Source organism: Marmota marmota, unplaced genomic scaffold (assembly GCF_001458135.2).
Source record: "Marmota marmota marmota unplaced genomic scaffold, marMar, whole genome shotgun sequence".
Classification (NCBI taxonomy): Eukaryota; Metazoa; Chordata; class Mammalia; order Rodentia; family Sciuridae; genus Marmota; species Marmota marmota.
In genome coordinates, this window is record NW_026000081.1 from 2,067,597 (window position 1) to 2,087,150 (window position 19,554).

Genomic DNA, 19,554 nt, shown 5'->3' on the forward strand with positions numbered 1-19,554 from the left:
CCTCACCTCACCTGCCATCCACCTTTGCATAGTACTGCATACTGTGCAGTCTCACCTGTCTGTCTTCCTCTTGGTTGTACGCCAGGCTCCTCGATCTACCTCAGAGTTCCTTTTATCACTCTCCAATGAGCATTTTCAGATCTAAGCTTTGGCTTGTGAAGCACAAGTCTGGAATTCCCCAGAGACCCAGCAGAATGTGATACCTGTACATGGCCAGAAGTCTGGTGGGTTGTGCTTCTGCCAGTGAACTTGATTCCTGTTCCCTCTTAGGTCCAAGTGGGTTCCACGGGGTGATTACATCGCCTCCAACACCGACGAGTGCACAGCCACACTGATGTACGCTGTCAACCTGAAGCAGTCCGGCACTGTTAACTTTGAGTACTACTACCCAGACTCCAGCATCATCTTTGAGTTTTTTGTAAGCCCCTGGCCAAGAGTGGGGGTGGGGTGGTGAGGGTGAGGGGATGGGGGGAGGTGCTGGGAGGGAGGGAGGTAAAGCCTCTGAGGCTCAGAGTCATTTGCAGGAATCAGTCACAAGTGTTGTCATGCTTGGGAAATCACAATTATTTCCCCTCTGGAGAGGACTGTGGGCAAATGAGTGGAGGCCTCAGGAGGCAAGGAGAAAAGGCAAAAGTCAAAGGACTCTGAGGGGAAAGAATGGAATCTGTGAATTTCCTAGGTGCTTCGCCCTGCCCAGACATGAAAACAGCATACAAATGGCTGAGCTGCAAATTATTTTTCTGGTGTAATGTTCTGATGTTCTCTTTGTGTAGCTAGACCCCACCCCACTTCAAGGCTCATGTCCCTAACACAGTCCTAAAGAAAACTGGCAACTTTTCTTCCATCAGAAAGGGCCCTCTGAAGGGCTCTGCAGCACGGGGCAAGGCCCTTCATTCCTTAGAAAGCTGAACTCTGACCCCAAACTCCTGCTGCTTCAGGTCCAGAATGACCAGTGCCAGCCCAATGCAGATGACTCCAGGTGGATGAAAACCACGGAGAAAGGATGGGAATTCCACAGCGTGAGTACCTCACCAGCCTTCTCCTGGAGAGCCCAGAGGAGGGAGCAAGGCCTTTCCTAAAGGAGGACTTCCCCCACACTGAGCCTCCACTCTTGTGTCCCTGGAGGGAGTGGTCTGATGATGCCTGGTTGCTTTCCTCTTGAGTGGTGGAATATGCATGTGGGCTGGCTTGTTGCTTCTATGGCTTCACCTCAAGGACCAGCAGCTTTCCAGCTTTGATACTGAAGAACCAGAGAAGAATGAAGGGATGTCAGTCACCCTCCCACCAAGACCCTTGGGTCCCTTTATTGGCCTTGCCATAGGTGATGCTCATGGCATATGCAATGCAAGGAACAGTGGGAGAGGGCACAAGAGGTTGTAAGGGGAGGCTTACGAAAGGGGAGCTGAGCCAAGCTGAGAAGAGGTGCAAAGCTGGGGGAGGACAGGGTCAGAACAGGAACTGCCTATCAGGTGAGAGGCTAAACCAGCAAGTTGGCAATGCTTGTCTCTGCGATGAACTAAGGCCTCCTTTTGGTCATTTTTAGGTCGAGCTAAATCGGGGTAATAATGTCCTCTATTGGAGAACCACAGCCTTCTCAGTGTGGTCCAAAGTTTCCAAGCCCGTGCTTGTGAGAAATATTGCCATAACAGGTACTGAGACCAGGGTTGGAAATGGGTCTGTTGCTGACTTCCTGGGGGGGTGGGAGTCGGTCTCCAGGATCTCAGTGCCCAGGCTCAATTCTTGCTTTTCTGTTCCATCCTTCCTCCCTAGGGGTAGCCTACACTTCAGAATGCTTCCCCTGCAAACCTGGCACATATGCAGCTAAGCAGGGCTCCTCTTTCTGCAAACTTTGCCCAGCCAATTCTTACTCAAATAAAGGAGAAACCTCTTGCCACCCATGTGATCCTGACAAATACTCAGGTAACGTTTCTGAGGGTGGGAAGAATTGGGATGGGGATACCCACAAACACACAGGGAGAAGAGCCATCCTTCTGGCCAAGCGGAAGATGATAATTATCAAGCCCTTCCTTTCTGGAACCTGGATGATTCTTGACAATCCATATCTCCTCCAACTGCACCATAGGGAAAGATATTGCAATCCTTTCTTTGTAAGCAGTAAAATCTCTTTTATTTAATGAAGATTATATAAGATTATGATTATAAACCATCAGAATTGGAGATGTAGCTCAGTGGAAGGGTGTTTACCTAACATGTGTGAGGCCCTGGGTTCAATTCCCAGCACAACACCCCCCAAAAAAATTATAATTATGAACTACAGATACAGTAGATAAAAGGGGCATATAAATTTATGTCTTTTAATGTCTAACAATTATCATCAAAGTTAATTTATAGGAACCATGAGGCTATATTGATGAGCATAAACTTTAAGTTGTATTTTACTTTTAGATGACTAATAAGAATTGTATATATTTATGAGATATAATGTGATAGTACATGCATGCTTTATGGATCAAATCAGGCTAAGAGCACAACCACTTTAATAACAAGGTCTAAAGATGGAAGTTAAGGATATTTTGTCAAACTAAATCTCCGTTGAATTCAAAACAGACTTTTTTTTTTTCTTTGAGTTGGGATATTGCTATTGTTGTCCAGGCTGGCCTTGAACTCTTGGGCTCAAGTGATCTTCTTGCTTAGCCTCCTGAGTAGCTGGGACTATAAGTGTGCACTACCATATTGATTTTTATCCAAATTAGGCACTTTGGAGAAATGCAGTCCTTGGAACACAGTTTGGAAACCACTGGTCTAAGGGATATTGAGGGACAGCTGGAAGCAGCCTATTTTTACAGTTACTGGATAGCTTCCTAAAACACCCAATATGAGAAACAGGGCCTGGTCATTTGAGGTGCCAGGGAGCATCAAAGCACTGATGTGCAGTGCCACCAGAGGGCTCTCTGCCCAGGCAGCCAGTGATGGTATTGGAGGTCCAATCTGCAAGGCAGGTCCTGAAACAAGAAGGGAGAGAGAAAGAATCCCCTTTTTGCCCCTGAAAATATTCATCACAATTCTTTTCCCTTTTTTACGCAAAACTATGTGCAAACCCAGCACAAGGCCCTCTCTTGAGCAGACCCCTATATTCCTACAGAGAAATACCCACACTTGGCACAGGCATTATGGTGTGTTTGCTTGGGCAAGACTAGCCACTGACCTTGTGAATTACTTCTTTCTATACTATTCCTAAAACAATAGTCCTATTTATTGACACAGGTCTTGCCAAATAAGTGTAGTTTTCAGTGAGAACAGGAAAGTTTAGATCTTGGGGGAAGTTTTTAACTCTAAGTCTAAATTCCTGTTTTTCCACTTGAATTTCTTATTCCTCTTCATTGCTCTGCATCTATCAATGGTGGCCTTTGTTAGTATGTCTCCGGTTCCTTTTTAAGCTCAGCAATTGTGCAAGGGTTTGAATGGCAAGGTGGTTTTAGAAAACCTGCCCAGAAGTGTTTTAATAAACTCTACATAAACTGATTTTTATAGAGAGCTATTATGAAAGTGTTAAGTTTGGAACCTGAATTCTTGGAGTCTATTCTTCTGCCACCAGTTTTTCAATCTGCACCTTTGACTGGGAAGTAAGTTTTTACTCTGAAGAATGTGGTCACATTCTGGTCACCTCACCAGCTTGTGGTGCAAAAAGAGTCACATTTCTTTGAGACCCAACTCTTCCAAAGGGTCAGTGAAAGGCTGGGAAAAATGCAGAGAGTCTGATAAGAGCCTGTGATGGAACATTCATGAAGAGCTTGACAGAAGACTCATCCGAATACAAGTGCATTCTGAGTGCCTGCAAGGACTGGCTTGGTGCTACAGTTGGAGATGGTGTCTGCCCTCCAACCTGTCAAAAAGCAGAAACATGGTTATAAAACATCTAAGTATAGTAACTTTTGATAGTGCAGTAGGGGTTGGGATAGGAATGCTGGGTTTAGTGTGCAGGGGAGGCAGAAAAGGAGGGGTGTTTAGGTCTCTCTGAGAAAGAGAGGCTGCACTGGCTAAGATCTTGAAAGATGAATTGGTGATACAATGGGAGCAGGATATTTGGAATAGGAAGAGTGTAAGCCAGGGCCACAGGCTTGGGGAACAAACCAGCATGGCTGGTGACTGAGTAGAGGGAAGCAGCATTCAAGGCTAAGAGGCAGGTGAGAGACAAATTAAGAAAAATTGGGGCTAGGGATGTGGCTCAATAATTAAGCATGCCTAGGCTCAATTCCTGGTGCAAAAAATAAAATAAAATTAGGATTTGCTAAAAAAAGTTGTTTTTAAAAAGTCTATCTGAGAGGGTTGGGGATGTAGATCAATTGGTAGAGTGCTTCCCTTGCATGCACAAGGCCCTGCGTTCAATCCCCAGCACCACCAAAAAAAAAAAAAAAAAAAAAAGTTTACTTGAATGTAGAATAGTGATTACTAGAGATTGAGAAGAGTGAGGCAGAGGGATTGGGGATGTGGCAGAGAGATTGGGGAAGGTTGAATAACAGGTATTAAAACACACTTAGATAGGAGGAATGAGGTCTACCCTACAGCAGGGTGAGATAACTATAGTTCCCAATAACCTATTATGTATTTTGTGAAGAATGTAGATGAGAGGTTCTCAGATGTTCCAAAAACAAAGAAATGATAAGGAGATGGAAGTGCTGATTATCCTGATTTGATGGATACACATGGTATATGTATTAAAATATCGCACTGTGCTCTATAGTAGTGCAATTAGTCCATGGTAGTCAATTAAAAAAAAATAGGATTTGATCCTATCAGCAGTGGAGACTATTAAAGGACTTTAAGCCAGGGGTGGGGGGGCTTGACCTGACCCATGCTTTTGAAAGACCACTCAGGCTGCCATGTGGAGGAGGAAGAGAATGGCTGGAGGCAGAGGCCACCATTTGGAGCTTCTGCAGCAGCTGCAGTTGCTGGTATCCAGAACATAAACTAAGGTGGAGCTTACAGGGCTGAAGACTGGAGAACTCACAGGAGAGATGTTAAGGGCAAAAGTTTGACTTGAAGCATCTTTCTCATCTAAACCTAAGAGTTGACCATTAGGATTAATTCCTCTGTGCCATGTTTAATGTCAGCAATCCATTTCCTAATAAGAATGTGGAGCTGATGAGTATGGACTCCAGAGCTAAGTGGCTAGGTTCAACCCCTGCTCCACCCCTTACTGTCTATGACAGCTTGGGCATAATACTTGTCTGTGTCCCAGTTGATCTTACCCTTGATCTTAACCAAAAAGGCCAAGAAGTGATTGTGCCTCAATTTCTTTTTCTCTAAAATGGGAACAAAAATAATTATATCTATCTCATAGAGTTATTATGGGGATTGATTAATGCAGATAAAGCATTTAGAAAGGGGCCTGGAATGTAGTAAGCACTGATTTTTATTAATTCCTTTTCATTAAGGCTTATTTGGGTATTCCACTTTTAATATGAAAATACTCTTAGTATAGGTTACAATAGTAAGTCATATGTATAGAACTTTACAATTGACACATTATCTAATTTATTATTCAGGGCATAGTGAGGGAGTAAAGAAAAGTTCAGAGAGGTTAAGGGGGTTGCCAAGTCTGAGGGCCTTGTGTCATCAGGTCCTTGAATCCTTAGTTTTTCCTTTGATAAAATGGGTCCAAGTGAGAGCATCGTACTTGTGGAGATGGGGAGAAGATACTGAAAGGAGGAAGGATATTGAGAAGAGCTGGGGCCCTCTGAGATAAACTTTGTCTTCTTATAGTTTTGCCCAGGGCCAACTTTACCCAAATCACATTGCTCCCTTAGCCAAAAAGCATCTAGGCTGATCTTTTAAACTTGATGAGTGTACTCCTTAAACACCTTGAATGAAACCTGAGCTGGCAAAGTGAGGCTTATCTCAGCATTTGGGTTAATAATTTATGAAAACCATTTTAACAGTGGCTAGTATGTAAACAGCTGGGCCATTTTTGTTAAAGCCCAGAGTTAGGGCGTCAGGTTAAGCAAATATTTGACAAGCAGAGCAGGGTCTTTGTGCAGAATACATTTCCTAACACACACCTTGTACTTTGCTAGACCCAATACACAAGATCCTGGGAACTGGCACGTTTTCAGCGTCTCCCCTCAAACCTCTTCTGGCAGTCCCTGGATCCCTTATGCTAAATTGGGCCTCTTGCTTGTTAACCAAATAAATGAGCTGAGAAGACTCCAGCTGTCTCCACCAGTGGTTCCCTTCTGCCCCCCGCCCCCCGTAATAAGACAGGGACTGAAGAGACCAGGAAATGCGCAGTTGAGGAAACTTCCCAGTGCAGGGCAACCAGTCTGCAATTAGGAGGGTCTCTGATCTAGGAAGTCATTTGGCAAAAAGAAGGGATCAGTGGAGAAATAAGCCCTTATCTGAAAGGGAGGGAAAGAGATTTTTAATCCTTATTAAATCTCCTGTGACAGTTTCCAAATAAAAAATAATTTGCAAACATGCAGGTAATAATTGTTACTGCCATCTAATGAGTACCTACTTCCAAAGTGCCAGGCACATGCTGGCTCCAGCAAGGAAGACAGTGTTCTTCGGATGAGAGGGCTGAGGTTCAGAGAGATGAAGTAACTTGCCTAAAGTCACACAGCTACTAAATAATGAAACAGGATCCAAATCTAGATCTTTCTAACTTAAAATCTCATTCCACTATACCATGCCACCTGTCAAGTAATGTAAAGAGTGAAAGAAATGACACCATCATTAAGTGTTCACCTGCAGGGGACATAATATTCATATTAGAAGTAGTGGTAACAGCTAGGAGTATTATAATATATACTTTAAAAAAATATTTATTTTTTAGTTGCAGATGAACACAATACCTTTATTTTATTTATTTTTATGTGATGGTGAGGATCGAACCCAGTGCCTCACACATGCTAGGCAAATGTTCTACTACTGAGCCACAACCCCAGCTCCTATAATGTGTACTTTATAAAGCAGTGTTTTTTATTCTAGAGAAAGCAAATTCACTGGAAAAAAAATTTAATTTTCATTTGCATGAATTATGCATATTTTTCTAGATAGAAAAAGCTGTTCTTTTTTCTCATATTTCCAAAAAAAAGTTTTTTAAGTTCAAAAGAGGTGAAATAGATTGCTTTAAGTAAAGAAAGATTCATAAAATAGTTGTTCATTTCCAGGGGTTCACAGGGCTGGAGCAGAACTAACAAGACAGATGGAAAATGTACAGAATAGGGTAAAGCTGGTAGCTTTTCTCACTGGGTGGGGGTCAAGATTAAGGACAGTACTAGGATGCCTGGGTTGAGGAAAGTGGAAGGAACCTTCTGTTTTAAGTGGAATCCAAGGAAATTGCAACCTTGTTTTTGAAGGACAGTTGCACTGAGAGGGGAGATTTCAAAGGTGAAAGGCCTTCATGTTAGGCAAATGTTAAGAGAATATTCAGGGGAAGATTTTAAATAGAAGTCTAAAAGCACTGCCCTAAGCTTTACCACGTTTTACTTCAATCCTTCAGGAGTAGAAAAACAACAAACAGTCGGGACACTAAGGCACCTGGATTGTAGCGGGTTTCAGGGAACTTGGTTAACCTGCAGGATGCCATTTCCAGCTACTTCCCTCCTTGCTGGCCTGTAACCCAGTCACTTGACCCACTGCTCCACAGTGTGGGGCCAGAGGCTTCTCATAACACCCAGGAGAAGTGCAAAGGGTATCCAAGCAGGGCTTGGGAAATTGGAAACAATGCTATTGAGGCAAAGGGAAGGGTGGGCGTGCAGGATTTTCAACTTTGCACAACGTCTGTGTGGTAACATATCCCAGGGGCTTGAGAGTTGCAGGGTCATGAACAAGTGGTGGAAGGGCTTTGCTTTCTTATGCAACTTCAAATATTTTTCTTATTTCGGCAAATTAGAAAAAGGATCCTCTTCCTGCAAGGTACGCCCGGCCTGCACAGACAAAGATTATTTCTACACACACACCGCCTGTGATGCCAATGGAGAGGTGGGTTGCACAGCCTTGGAGCCCCTTAGCCCCAGGTAGACTACCTGCTGCTCCCTAGGCTTTATCAGTGTTTGAAGTTCCCATGGTCAGTGAAGCTGGTACCAGCTGAAACTCTGCAGACCTGTGCAGTGACCCCAGGGACAATCAGGGGGCAAAGCAAGACGGCTTTATTCACTTTCAGGCCAGAAACTGTTTTCGCTTCATTCATTTCATGGTTTATTCCCATATGCTCTGTTTCACAAACCATTTCATTTCCTTTTGCTTGGTTTCTCCCATTTGCTTCACCCCTCTGGGCATGCCTGCCTGTCAATGCCCGCTTACTTCCTCATGGATCGTGTCAGGCTGACTCCCCAGCGCTGCTCTTGTAGGTTGGCACTGGGAATTGGTTCTCACTCCCAGACTTGCTGGAGAATGGTTTGACTGGTTCCGTCTCTGTTGTTTCTCTTTCTCCCAGGCCTTCTGTCTCGAAAAATTCCTTTGTGCTCTGGTTGGCACTGAATCAACAAACACTTGTTGCATGCTAACTGATGTGCAGGTGGGGAATCACAGAGGACTGAGAACGGGCTCCTGCTCTCACAGAACTCATAGTCTTGTGTGGGAGGCTGAAGAGAGGAAAAAGAGAGCCTAGACAAAGGCACTGGGGGAGCCCAGAAGTGGGGCAACCAGGCCTGAAGGGCCAGATAAGCCACCCTCATGGAGGAGGCTGTTTGTTCATTTCAACAGCCAACAAATATTTATTGAGCAGCTACTGTGTGCTGGGACGTTGTGCTAGGCATTAGGTACAACAAAACCAAGGCAATATCTGTCTCTTATAGGGCTTAATTCCTGTTGAAGAAGGAGACAACTGGTAGACTACAATGGGTATATAATACATCAAATGGGAATAAGTGGTAGAAAGAAATAAAACTGAATTAGGAGACAGAGAATGAGAGGGTTGAGATGCTATTTCAGAAGAGGTAAGGATGGCCTAGGAGTGACTGAGCAGAGCTGAATGAGATGAGGGAGGACCCTTGGAGCTTTGCAGGCAGAGGGCGCAGTCTGTGTGGAGAAGGCTGCTTGTGCTTGGTGAATCTGAGGACCAGCATCAGTGAGGAGGGATGGACTGGAAGATGAAACTGGGTCTATCTTAGACTAGACATTCTAGATAAATTGTCTGTATCCCTAAGCCAGAGCCCCTTAAGGAGACAGAATTAGGAGTCAGGAATTCTGCAGGCAGCACGAAGCATAATGCTTAGCTATTAGAATGCATCAATGTTTGCTGGCTGAAAGACAACTCTCTCTGCTAATTAAGCATGAAATAGTCTGGTCCTTAACTGAGACTGTTTTCCCGCAGTCATCTCTTACCACAAACCCTCCTCCCCATATTTGGAACACTATTCCCTTCCCCAGAAGCCAAAAGAGAATGTCAGTCTTTGTCAGTTGAACTCTGTTCTGCTATGTCTGGTGTTCTGCATGGCTGTATAAAAACCACTTTCATATTCTTGGTACCAGCCTGGCACAGTGGTACATACCTATAATCTTAGCAGCCTGGAAGGCTGAGGCAGGAGGATCATAAGTTCAAAGCCGGTCTCAGCAACTTAGCAAGGCCCTAAGCTTTAGTGAGACCCTGCTTCTGAATAAAATATAAAAAAAGGCTGGGGATGTGGCTCAGTGGTAAGCACCCCTGGGTTCAATTCCTAATCCTCCCACCCAATAAAGGACATTTTCTTAGTATCAATTGATTCACTTATAAAATGAGCACAATTAATCCTGATCCTCTTCTCCCCACTAGGCGTAACAAGTGACTATGTGGCTGTCCTTTTTTTCCTCCTGCTCCATGCTTGCCTCTCCTGGGCTCAGACCAAGGCCTTCCAGATCTATAGCACACGTGTGCTGCCTGGAGCCTGGTGTCTACCCTTGCCTGACCACCACTGGACCTCTAGGTGCTGGGGTCAGGCCAAAGTCTGTGCTCCTGTCGCATAGCACAGCCCAAGCGTGGCATCAAGGGATTGCAGAGGCATGAGCTTTAAGGAGTGCACATGAATATAGTGCACATCAACACAACACATGAATATTCATTCACCAGAGCGCCTTACAGAAGTCTCCTGCATGCCTCACACCCACATTGATTCTGCTCTGTCTGGTGATTTTAGTTTGTCCTCTAAATTATATTTTAAAATCCAGGGACATACCTCAAGCTGGTGCCTATGATTGCCCTGGTGATTTTTTGCTGTGCTTCAGTGGTTTCTCAGGGACCAGGATGGCCAATCCCTTTGGGCCACTAAATGTGCTGCTCCAAGAGATAACCCAAGTCAGTTCTCCTGCCCAAACCCACTTCTCCCTGAAACTCACAGGAGAAGTGTGGGGAAGGGTAAGGTTAAGACACAGCCTGGGGTTCAAGCTGCTCTTCACAGGGAGGAGGCCTGAGCTGAGCCCAGGAAAGAAGGAGGAGTCCCAGGGGTCTGCACCAATGAAGACACCGGAAGCTCCTCCCTAAGACCTTGTATTTTTTTATTTTTTGGTACTGGGGATTGAACCCAGGGCTTAGTGCACGCTAAGCAAGCACTCTACGCTGAGCTACACCCACAGCCCAAGACTTTGTCCCTTCTTATCTTGAACAAAAGGGACAGAGGCCTTATTTGCCCACCTTTTCACAGAGATGGTCATTTTCATCATCCCCCAGTACCATCCATCAGGGCACTATTTTGTCTGACTCTATCTGAGGGCCATGGGAAGAATGGAGCTGCCCACTCCCCACTAACTCACCAGAAGTCTCCTGCACCCAATGCTTCTGTGAAAAGACAAGGGATGGCCTTAGTGGGTGGCAGAACACGGCTTCTTGGTCCACTGACCTGTTGGCTGGCTGTTCCTTTTGCTTTGACAACCCATCAACACAATGTCCATCCTTCCCTCCTGGATTGTTATGTCATCACTACCCTTGCTACACAGTAAGCTTGTGGAGGCCAGGAGCCATGTTTCATGCATCATGGAGACACCAGGTCTGGCACATACATAGATGTCTCAGACTTTCTACAGGTGTTTACTGAATAAGTGAAAGAGCAAAGGTGGCCAGTGGTGCATGTGCGTATTCTCAGCGACTTGGGAGGCTGAAGCAGGAGGAGGCCAGCCTTGGCACCACAGTGAGATCCTATCTCAAAATAAAAACTAAAAAGGGACAGGGTTGTAGCTCAGTGGCAGAGCACCCCGGGGTTCTATCCGATATTGCACACACACACACACAAAAGCAAAGAATGTACCACTTGGAAAACAAATTGGGACATCTCAACCACCCCCTTTTTACCTAGACCTTATGTAAGTCCCTGTACTCCATGTGCCTTTGTGTTCTGGGATTTTTACCAGCTGTTTTTCCTGTGGCTAGGGTAGTAGTGAGATTCTGCAGTGGAATCAGAGTTTTTTAAAAAGACAACTGGTCCCCCATTCCTTCTGTCACAAAATCCTCATTAGACGCAACCCACTTCATCCAGTCAACATTCTTCTAGCAGTTATTGAACACAAACCTGCGTCAGGCTCGGAGCTAGGTGCTTAGGATAAATCGGTGACCCAACCAACTTTCCCCATCCTGGTGGAACATTAGTTCTCACCCAGAATCCCACCCTCTCACCCTCACCCCCACTCCTGCATCCTCAAGTTGAAGTCCTAAACACCTGCTAAATCTCACACATGCTGAACCATTCTTAATCCATCTCTGCAGACACAGCTCATGTACAAATGGGCCAAGCCGAAAATCTGTGGCGAGGACCTGGAGGGAGCGGTAAAACTCCCTGCATCTGGTGTGAAGACCCGCTGCCCACCCTGCAATCCAGGCTTCTTCAAAACCAACAACAGCACCTGCGAGCCCTGTCCTTATGGCTCCTACTCCAACGGCTCTGGTAACCTCTTTACTGCCCTGTGTCCTATCCATTCTTATGTCCTCTGTGTGGGTGCGCTGCGTGGATGCTCAGAGTAGCCAAACGCAGACTCTGCTCTTCCAAGAGAGGGAGTGAGGAATAGGTTGCCTCTGCAGACTACGTTCAGAAAAAGAGAGGTCAGGGCTGGCCCTGTCTGTAGGTCAGAGTCAGAATTAACATTGTATCTGTGAATCTGACTCACGCCTGCAGGGACCCAATTCTCATGACAGAAGCTTCCAGCATGTGGCAGAGATGCTAACTAGAAGGCTTGGTGCGCTGAGATGAACTTATATGCCACAGTGAAAAAAAGGAATTGTGGGGATTTGTGTATCAATTGTGAATGTATTTCGAAGTAGTAATGTGACAGTAATGTATGTGAACTATCTGCATCAGACTGAAAGGTGCATATGCATTTTTGTGCATATGAGTTTTTTTGAAATGAAAATTTTGGTGCACAAGGAAGATGGCTGGGATGTTGGAGGTATCAGAGTGAAGGGTCAGCATTTACATCTGAAGCTTGTTAAAGGTGTTGTCAATATGTGGTTGAGTCAGTTTGAATTAACTTTGTGCAACAGCACTTAGCAGCTGCCCTTGTCCGGCTGCCACTTGTCTGTGTGGCAGCAGCTCAGGCAGGGTGGCTGCAGTCTTCTGATGAGTGATGGATCTTGTGGCTCCCCCAGATTGTGTCCACTGCCCAGCTGGGACTGAACCTGCTGTGGGATTTGAATACAAATGGTGGAACACGCTGCCCGCAAACATGGAAACAACTGTTCTCAGTGGGATCAACTTTGAGTATAAGGGCCTGACAGGTAATTAACTCTCTCCTCACTATGAGCTGTCACTTCCTGCTCTCCCACAGGGTTTTTTCTAAGTTCATATTTCATCATAATAGTGAGGTCTGAGAAAAATAAGCCAATCAGGACAAGTATTCCCTTCAAAGTTCCACTCCTTGTGGGCATATATTCCATCCAAACTTAGGTTTCAGAGGCAGAAACAGCATGTACATATCCCAAAGATCTTGATGTGAGGGCATCAGAGTCTTTACCAAAGTATCTGTATAAGCACTTTGGTTCTGGGTGCCTCAAAGGACAGTGCCATTTCTCCCTTCCCCTGTCACCTGGTGCATATTTGCCCTGCACCTGAGAGCGCAGGGCGTTAACTCTCTCCTCTCATTTTCCAGGCTGGGAGGTAGCTGGTGATCACATATATACAGCTGTTGGCGCTTCAGACAATGACTTCATGATTCTCACTCTGGTTGTGCCAGGATTTAGGTGAGGACCACAAAGCCAAGAGGAAGCACCAGCCAACATGGCCACATCCGGAACCACATTCCTCAGAATGTTGTAGCTGAGAGGGCTTCTGAAGTTGAACTTCATTTCATCTTAGACATCAGTCCAGGACAGAGGGGGCAGATGCCAACACAATTTCTTAGTTACCACCTATGCTGACTTATCTACTACTCTCTCATCTCACCTGGCTTCTCCCACCGATTGGCCACATGCTACTTGAAAATTTCTCCTCCTCACATCAGAGAGGACTTTAAAAGTCTTTTTTTTTTTTTAATGGGGCCAGAAGTTCTCATATACAATTCATCTTTATTTGGGGCAAGAAGATTGAGAGGGATTTTTTTCTTGTTGTTGTATTACCCTACATCCCAAAAGGAATTAGGACAATGAGCAATGTGTTTGCCATTAAGGAACAGAACCAAAAGCTCGGCAGTGTGGTATGGTAGAAAGAGCACTGAACTGGAAGATAGGGCACTTGAACCCTTGAACTGTGTCAGTTGGTAGCTTTGTGAACTTGGGAAAGTCACTTTGCCTCTCCAGGCTTTAGGCTTCTGGTCTATAACATAGGCCTGTGATGCAGGACTCACTCAGGCTGCACTGATTCTTCCAGTCCATTAGTCAACACAACTGTGTAGAAGGAGCTGGAAACCAGAGTTGCTTAGAATCCAGGCCAATGGCTGAAGCCTAAAGAAAAGTCATAAATGGGTTTTCAAAGCCAAAGTGAACTCTTCTGCCCATGAGTGCTTCAAAGTTGAGGTGGAATCATTGAATGGACCCCCTATTGCCAATTTGACTTCTCCATCCCTCCTTGGAAGCCTCTGCTTTCCATTCCTGGGATGAAGTTAAGCCAATGGCAATTGCTCAAAGGGTATTAGTTTCACTTCTTTTAACCCACAGTATCCAGATATATCTTGTGTTTGTAAGATGAGCAAACTTAAAGCTTGGTGGGATAACATTCTAAAAAGTATTTTCCAATTTGAAACTCCAATTATAATGTGTTAATAAACTTTGTTACTATAACAAAATACCTGACATAATAAACTTCAAAAAAAGGAAGGATCTATTTTGGCTCACAATGTCAGAGGTTCTAGTCTATGAATCAGTTGGTCCTGTTGTTTTGGATTTGTGAAAAGGCAGCATATCATGTTGGGGATTGTGTGGTGGAGCAACCTGCTCACCTCATGGTGGCTGTGAAGAAAAAAGAAAGAGAAAAGGGGGCTAGGATCCCAATATCCCTATCAAGGGCATGTCCCCAGTGATATAACTCCTTCCCACTAGACCCTACCTCTTAAAGGGTCTCCCAGTAGCACCATGGGGAAGGAACCTAGTCTTTGGAGATGTGTATCATAGTATCATAGTAGGTGCTTCCTCACCTTCAACCCCAGACCACTTGAGCATGGCTCTTGCTTTCCCCAAAGAAGAACGAGCTTGAGAACTTTACTGAAGAGCTCAAATTCTGCTCCTCTAAGCCAGGCAAAGCTGAGTAAATGTAGACAGCTTACACCTTATGATAGTGGCACTTCTCGAACTTTAACATGCTTTTAAACCATCTGGGAATCCTGTTAACATGCTGATTCTGATTAAGTGGGCCCAGGGAGGGGCCTGATGAGGTTCTGTTATTGATTCTAATGAACTCTCTGAGCTGGTGATGCTCCTGGTCTACAGATCACCTCTGCATTTCATAAGGCACATCCGCATTTGTTATGCCTTTGGAAGTCACTACAATGATGAGAGGTAGATAAGAAAGATATTATCACTCCACTTTACAGTGGAGGAAATGACAATTTGGCTAAGTCAAGGTCACAAAGCTTGGGTGGCAAAACAGTTCAAGCTCTTTCCAACACACTCAGAAACTAATCCTGTCCCTTGGTTGATCCCTTGCTGCTTCCTGAGCCTTCAATAAGTACTGCCTGGCCTCTGGAACTGACCTTTGATTTCTGTCCCCACAGATCTCCACAGTCGGTAATGGCAGACACAGAGAATAAAGAGGTGGCCAGGATCACATTTATCTTTGAGACCATCTGTTCCGTGAACTGTGAGCTCTACTTTATGGTGGTACGTTTTCCTTTCTGTGGGGCTTCCAGGGCAGGGTTGACCCCCATCTGTCCCAGTTAACATAATGGACACGTGCTCAGAGTGATCCCACAAGAGGAAGGGCCCAGAATGACCATCAGGGTTTGACCAACTGTGATTGGCTCTGGGGTGGCAGTGGTAGGAGCACCCTCTTCTGCTCTAGCCAGCACGTCCTCCTCACTTTTATGTCCTGGGCTCAGGGCATGAATTCTAGAACCAACACTCCTGTGGAAACGTGGAAAGGCTCCAAAGGCAAACAGTCCTACACCTACACCATCGAGGAGAATGCCACCATGAGCTTCACCTGGGCCTTCCAGAGGACCACTCTCCATGAGACTGTGAGTCCCACCCCTTCCACCTACCCCTGCATCCCAGAAGAGACCTCTGAACCCAGGGGGATTCCTGGCATGTGCTCCATATGAATCTGAGGTTCAGAATCCAAGGCTGATGGCCTAGTGCAGGCCTCTGAGGATCGTGTGGCCTATGTAAATGATTTTTCAGAGAAAATGACCAGTGAGCACCTTCAATCACCTATCTGTCCTCCAGCCCCTGCCCAGGGTAGAGCCAGGGTGGTGTTTTTAATAATAACAACTTTGGTTTATTTTCTTAATTAAAAGTAATATAGTGGGGCTGGATTGTAGCTCAGTGGTAGAGTGCTTGCCTCACACACATAAGGCCCTGGGTTTGTTCCTCAGCACCACATAAAAATAAACAAATCAAAATAAAGATATTGTGTCCATTTATAACTAAAAATTTTTTTTAAAGTAATACAGTAATGCAGAAAACTTAGAAAATAGAAATCAGCATGAAGAAGAAATAAGATCAATCAAAATCCTACTACTCAGAGATAACTCAGTTAACATCTAAAATATCTCCTATAATCTTTTTTTCAGATTTAAATTTTTTATTTCTATCATCTAAAGTTTTCAAATTACCAAAGAAAACTTTAATTTTCTAAGTCAAGAAAGTCTGCTAATAGGGGCCAGGGCTGTGGCTCAGTTAGCATGCGTGAGGCACTGGATTTGATCTCTGGCACTACATATAATAAACAAATAAAATAAAGGTATTGTGTCCATCTACAACTACAAAAATATTTTTAGAAAATAAGAAGAAAGTCTGCTAATATATTTTAAAAGCATTTTCAACCATGCTTTGTTTATCAGAAAACCATATTTCCAATGTTGCCTGATTAGTAAACATATTAATAGAATACTTTTTTATACCAAAGCTTTTTACTTAGAAACACATTCAGATGTAATTTCCATTGCTTTTACAAAACCAAATTAGGTTCTTTTTTTTTTTTTTTTTTTGGCACTAGGGATTGAACTCAGGGGCACTCAACTGGTGAGCCACATCCCCAGCCCTATTTTGTATTTTCATTAGAGACAGGGTCTCACTGAATTGCTTAGCATCTCGCCTTTACTGAGGCTGGCTTTGAACTCACCATCCTCCTGCCTCAGCCTCCTGAGCTGCTGGGATTATAGGCGTGTGCCACCATGCCTGGCTTGAGTTTTTTAATTGGTTCTTTTTAGATATACATGACAGTAGATTGCTATATAGTATTTATTTCTCTACAACATTTTTTATAAAGAACAGCCATTTTCATATAACAATATCTATTGTGTATTTCCCCAATGGTATTCAGTATTCTTTCACATAACTTAAAATGGGTCAGTCTTGTTTTAAAATGACACAAAATTATTAAGCACCACAACCAAGTGAATGAAAAGAACAGATTGCTTCTAAGAGTTTTCCCAAGCATTATAGGATAAGACATCAAGAAATACTTGGCTATCCATTGTTGCTACTGTCTTCATCCTTCACCCTTTCCCCTCTTATTTCCTTGTCTCCAGGGCAGACAGTACACCAATGACGTTGCCAAGATCTACTCCGTCAATATCACCAATGTCATGGATGGGGTGGCCTCCTACTGCCGCCCCTGTGCCCTAGAAGCCTCTGACATAGGCTCCTCCTGCACCTCTTGTCCTGCTGGTTACTATATTAACCGAGATTCTGGAACCTGCCATTCCTGCCCCACAAACACAATCCTGAAAGTCCACCAGCCTTATGGTGCCCAGGCCTGCATGTCCTGTGGTCCAGGGACCAAGAGCAATCAGGTGCATGCAGTCCTCCATGCATTCTAATCTTGGGCCTCTGGTTAGATGACCTCAGAGGGTGCTGGGTCCTGGATGGGGTTCTAGTGGGTCTAATACCCAAGTGCTCCTCTTAACACATTCCCAGGTTGGAGTCCTGGTTGTGGCTGTAGGTGGTAAGTTCTTGGTAGTAGGGCTGATTTCCCTCAGTCATGGACAAGTTTTGTCTTCAGTTGATGGGTAAAGAAGATGGGTGACTATCTCATTCAGAAAGTTATTTCATATGTGCAGAGACCAGAAGGGAGAGCAATAGTAGGGCCTGGAGCCTAGTCCAATCTAGCCTGTTTTCATGGGAGGTTGTCCCCTCTCTCCTGGGAAGGTAACCCAACCTTTCCTGGGACAAATAGTTAATTGGCTTTATTAACTCCTATCCCAGTGGCTTCTCAGCTTTACAAGTGTAAAGATTCCTCTCAAACATATCAAAACAGTGCTATTGCCTATATGTACTTTCTGCATCCAAGAAAGTAATACAACTAAAAGTTCTTAGATAATCATTAATGCTTTTAAATGAATTTTTGTATTTTACTAATCACAACCTCACAGACATACATCCATAAGATGTTATTTATCTGTTCTGTAAACATCACTTGATTTAGTTGCAAAGTAAGTACAAAGAGTCTAAGGGCCCTCGTGACATCTTTTTGTACCCAGGACTTTTATCATAACTTTCTTTCCTTGGAGTTTCCTCTGTGGCTGTGAGAGGGAATGACAGTGTGTAAGGCCGTGACTGAATGGAAGCAAGGAATGGGAAGTAATTCCCTCTTCTGAGTTTAATTTCCTACAGAGGAATAGGAAGCGGGTTCAGTGAGTTTTAAATGTATAGGAGGGTGTTATGTATCAGGGGAAGAATTGTAGTTTCTTTCTTGCCATCCTAAACACCCTATTCTAGTTAGTACTGCATTGCAGGGCTGGAGCTATAGCTCAGAGGTAGATTGCTTGCCCAGCACGTGTGATGTCCTGGATTCAACCCCCAGTGTTGAAAAAAAAAAACAAACAGAGAGATTGTCCAAGAAATACTAATATTTGTTTGAGAATAGCAGAGAATCATAACGGGGATATGTTACAATAAACTATGGGTATAGACAAAGAATTTGAGACAAAGCGAAAATTTTAAAGACAAAAATGAGAAGGATTACATCATATTTTTTGGAACAGTAATCTTTGACTATAATGATGAGTAACAACAGTGGCATTAGTCCAAGGTTGAACAGACAGTTGCAGGACAGATGTCCTTGTACATTTTGGATAGTTTGTGGTGCAAGCTGGTGGTTCTGGCAGAGTGCTTTGTGAAAACTAATATCAGGCAATCATGCATAAGAACCTTCCTTCAGGCTTATATCATCGTATATGATTGAGTAGAAAGATGTATGTAAATCTCACGAGTATCAGTTTTGTTTGCCTCTTTTAATATCTGTCCCAAATCCTTTCTTCCTTCTCTTTCACCCTATTTGAGCTGGACCAGTCTGGGGGAAAGTCTGCTCTTCCCCACTGGGGCCCCTCAAAGGGGTGATACTGCATGACCAACCAGCCTGACCCATTCCTTCTCCCCACCAGATCCATTCTCTCTGCTACAATGATTGCACCTTCTCACGCACCACTCCATCCAGGATTTTCAACTACAACTTCTCAGATTTGGCAAACACCCTCTCCTTGTTTGGAGGGCCAAGCTTCACTTCAAAGGGGTTGAAATATTTTCATCACTTTACCCTGAGTATCTGTGGAAACCAGGTATGGTATGCAAGTTGACAGTGTGAGAATTGAAAAAGGGAAACTAGTGATAGGAGGCCAGAGACAGGACACAGGAGAAAAGCTAGAAAACCTTCAGGCAGCAAGAGATTGAGGAGGTAAAAAGGGTCTAAATAATTATAACTCTCCCTTTTCTCCCTGAAATTAAATAATCTGGATGATAAACATTTAGGAAAATTAAAAAAATGTTTTAAGTAAGGTGTTTTATTGACTGACCTGATCTTGTTTTTCCCTCAGAGTGAGTACAAGTTGAACATTCCTAAACATTCCTAAAGTATTAAGATTCTGGAACATTTTAGATGCTGGATTTTCAGATTAGGGATGCTCAACTGATAAAGTCTATGAAAATATTCTAAAATCTGAAAAACTCTAGAAACAGAAACAGTTCTGGCCTCAAACCCAAGGTAGGCTGAGGTGGGAGGATCACTTGAGCCCAGGAGTTCAAGGTTAGACTGGGTAACATAG

General features: G+C 44.1%; 1 protein-coding gene across 3 annotated transcripts in view; it reads left to right on the top strand.

Annotated features, from left to right (window-relative positions):
- Positions 1 to 19,554, top strand: part of Elapor1 (endosome-lysosome associated apoptosis and autophagy regulator 1) — an 84,695-nt gene that overhangs the window by 54,395 nt on the left and 10,746 nt on the right. For all 3 annotated transcript variants that reach the window (XM_048815103.1, XM_048815102.1, XM_015505121.2), the window contains exons 4-15: positions 271 to 418; positions 939 to 1,019; positions 1,544 to 1,649; positions 1,771 to 1,920; positions 7,856 to 7,944; positions 11,636 to 11,813; positions 12,512 to 12,640; positions 13,012 to 13,102; positions 15,067 to 15,172; positions 15,391 to 15,528; positions 17,044 to 17,307; positions 18,898 to 19,071. In XM_048815103.1, the coding sequence (XP_048671060.1) occupies positions 271 to 418; positions 939 to 1,019; positions 1,544 to 1,649; positions 1,771 to 1,920; positions 7,856 to 7,944; positions 11,636 to 11,813; positions 12,512 to 12,640; positions 13,012 to 13,102; positions 15,067 to 15,172; positions 15,391 to 15,528; positions 17,044 to 17,307; positions 18,898 to 19,071 (1,654 nt within the window). The remainder of the gene's footprint in view (positions 1 to 270; positions 419 to 938; positions 1,020 to 1,543; positions 1,650 to 1,770; positions 1,921 to 7,855; positions 7,945 to 11,635; positions 11,814 to 12,511; positions 12,641 to 13,011; positions 13,103 to 15,066; positions 15,173 to 15,390; positions 15,529 to 17,043; positions 17,308 to 18,897; positions 19,072 to 19,554) is intronic.